Consider the following 2,638-nt stretch of genomic DNA (forward strand, 5'->3'; position numbering starts at 1 on the left):
AGCCCCGCGAGCTGTGGGAGTGCCAGCAAGAAGGTCGTGCTGAGAGCAGTGGCCATTAGGGCTTGCTGGAGGTGTGCTTGGGTACAGCTCAGTGCTTGGATATGGTTTTCCTGGGGCTAGGATGCAGCTTGCCCTGGCTGCAGGGGAACGCAGCCCTGCGTGGGAGAAGGGCCTGCAGAGAGCACGCACTCCTGGCTTGTCGTCACACCAAAAGGCTGACACACGGCCAATCCACAATTAGAGTGTGACTCGCCATGGGTAGGGAGAGTCTGTCCCAGGAAGCTTGCCTGCTAAAGGCTTTCCCTTGCCCTCCTGGGACGTGTCCCAGCTGCCTTCATGCCTGCAGGGCAGGGAAGTGCATCACCTTTTTGATGTAGACTGAGAGCTGTTTTTGAACACAGGGCCACTCTGATCCCCTCCCCTCCCTGAGCATCCTCAGGCACGTGGCACTTCAGGGTCCTGTCAGGCCTTGCTTGCTGTGGAGTTGGGGGAAATTTCCTGGCCTCTGCCATGGTGCTGGGTTGTGCTCCAAGCTGACGAGTCCCTTGGGGCATGGGAAAGGAGGCACGGTGAAGCCCTAGTGCCGGGAGAAGATGTATCGCCTGGGACCCAGGGATGGTGAGTCCCGGCTGGTGGGGAGCTGCTTTCTGCAAGCCTTTCTTTTCCTCTGCAGAGCATTCAGGACAGGTCCTCACCATGGCCCGGTCTCTTTGTCCAGGTAGGTGAGGCCTGTGCACCCATTCCCTTTCACCCTCCAAGCATCTCTCCATCGCTGACCCTGCCCCGGGGGGCAGATCTACCCAGAGGAGGTTCAAGGGCTCTAGGACCATACGGTAGTTCAGTCCCCAGTCCATACTGATGCAAGAGGTTCTTCCTTTCCAGGTGCAGGACTTGATATTTTTCCTTCTTGAAGGCCTGAGGCTCCTGTGGGCCCATTTCTTGAGCCTGTCTAGGTGTGCCTCTATGGCAGCCCTGCCCTGGAGTGCATCAGCTGCCATGTACGGGCCGGATTTTCTCAGGCAGTCCTTGATTTGATGGCCACCCGTTACCGGAGCAAAGGGCATCGAGAGGAAGACAGCTGAAACCATCTGCCTTTTCTTGGAGATGCAATGGCCAGTGACTGCTGGAGTGATCTGAGAGAGAGAAGCAAGTGGCATGTCCTGAAGGGAAGAGCATGCCTGGTGATGTGTGTGGTGTGGGGCAGAGCTGGGCATCTTCCTGCAAAGGGAGTTGCGAACAATCGCGCTTCCCTGCCCCAAGCCAACATTCCCTGGCTGCACGAGACCCCAACAGCACTTGGGGCTCATCTTCTGCCTGCCGCGAAACAATTCAGCCTGGGATATCATTTGGCCTCTCATCCTGGCACATGAAAGAAGCCTGCATAACGGACAAAGCATGACAGAAATGAGGAAATGAAATGAGAGCGTTGATGGAAACAAAACTAGAACATGTGCCATTAGGTAGGATATTTTGCTTTGGAGGTGAGTCTGTTGGAAAATTAGTGCCCGCGTGGAGTCACCATTGGCCTTGGGCTGTGCAGGAGCGGTATAAAAGTGGGCCCTTCTCCTCACTCTCTCATCCACTCCTCTCACCTCCAACTCCTTTGGAACAAGGTGAGTGTGAAGCCCTTTCCCTCCTCCTTTTCCTACACTTCTTTCGCTGGGATTTCGTAGCACATACCTTCTCTATTTTCCCATGCTGTGTCTTGGAACTTCTTGTAATGGGAGAGGGAAGGGGGCAGAAGGTGTGGCACGGAGAGAGGTTGGGGCTAGGCTGAGGTGCCTGCTGAACTACGGGCTAGGCAGGGACATGCCGGGGTTTAGTCGTTCTTGGCAGAGTTCTTTTAGGATGCGGGGAAGGGGGAGCCCCTGGACCTCTCTCCACCTCTGGCTCTCATCTCCAGAATGTGACTTTGCCCCCGTGTGTTGAGGAGACAGGCTGCTCCTCACGCAGCCCTCAGGCTCTGCTTCCCTCTGCCCTCTCTCCCAGGTGCACCTCCAGCCACAAGACATGTCCTGCTACAGCCCGTGCCTGCCATGCCGGCCCTGTGGCCCAACCCCGCTGGCCAACAGCTGCAATGAGCCCTGTGTCAGGCAGTGCCAGGACTCCACCGTCGTCATTGAGCCCTCCCCCGTGGTGGTGACCCTGCCCGGCCCCATCCTCAGCTCCTTCCCACAGAACACCGCCGTTGGAAACTCCACCTCCGCTGCCGTTGGCAGCATCCTCAGCTCTGCGGGAGTGCCCATCTCCTCCGGGGGCTTTGGCCTCTCCGGCCTCTCTGGCTTGGGCAGCCGCCCCTGCGGCACAAGGTGCCCCCCCTGCTAAAGCTGTTGCCTGTACCGAGGCTTCCACTTGGATGGACCTCGTTTCCCTCTTTTGACTCATTAAAGTTCTGCTGCATCCCAGCCTACGCCTCTGTGTCATCCTTTCACCGCAGACGCTCTCCTAAGGTGCCCAGGGAGACATATGTTGCTGAGGGGTGGTTATTGGGAGGGGGGCGCTGGGGATGATTTTGCGGTGATTGTCAACACAGGCTTGCGTTGAGTGTGCTTAGTCATGCACCAGGTGATCCTCTAGTTTCTAAATTTGCCTGCCTTTTTGCGTCGGGAGTGACTTACCCCACGTGGATCACTACCAT

At 57.2% G+C, this 2,638-nt stretch overlaps 1 protein-coding gene across 1 annotated transcript; it reads left to right on the plus strand.

Moving 5' to 3' along the window:
- Positions 1-2,010: 2,010 nt before the first annotated feature.
- LOC134524327 (feather keratin 1-like) lies at positions 2,011-2,325 on the plus strand. The gene has a single exon (XM_063354262.1). The coding sequence runs from the start codon at positions 2,011-2,013 to the stop codon at positions 2,323-2,325; it is 315 nt and encodes a 104-aa protein (XP_063210332.1).
- The last annotated feature ends 313 nt before the right edge of the window (positions 2,326-2,638 follow it).

This window comes from Chroicocephalus ridibundus, chromosome 17 (assembly GCF_963924245.1).
Source record: "Chroicocephalus ridibundus chromosome 17, bChrRid1.1, whole genome shotgun sequence".
In the NCBI taxonomy this organism is placed as follows: domain Eukaryota; kingdom Metazoa; phylum Chordata; class Aves; order Charadriiformes; family Laridae; genus Chroicocephalus; species Chroicocephalus ridibundus.

Bases quoted from the DNA above. Each gene is read 5' to 3' on its own strand.
- LOC134524327 (XM_063354262.1), top strand. From the start codon at position 2,011: ATGTCCTGCTACAGCCCGTGCCTGCCATGCCGGCCCTGTGGCCCAACC.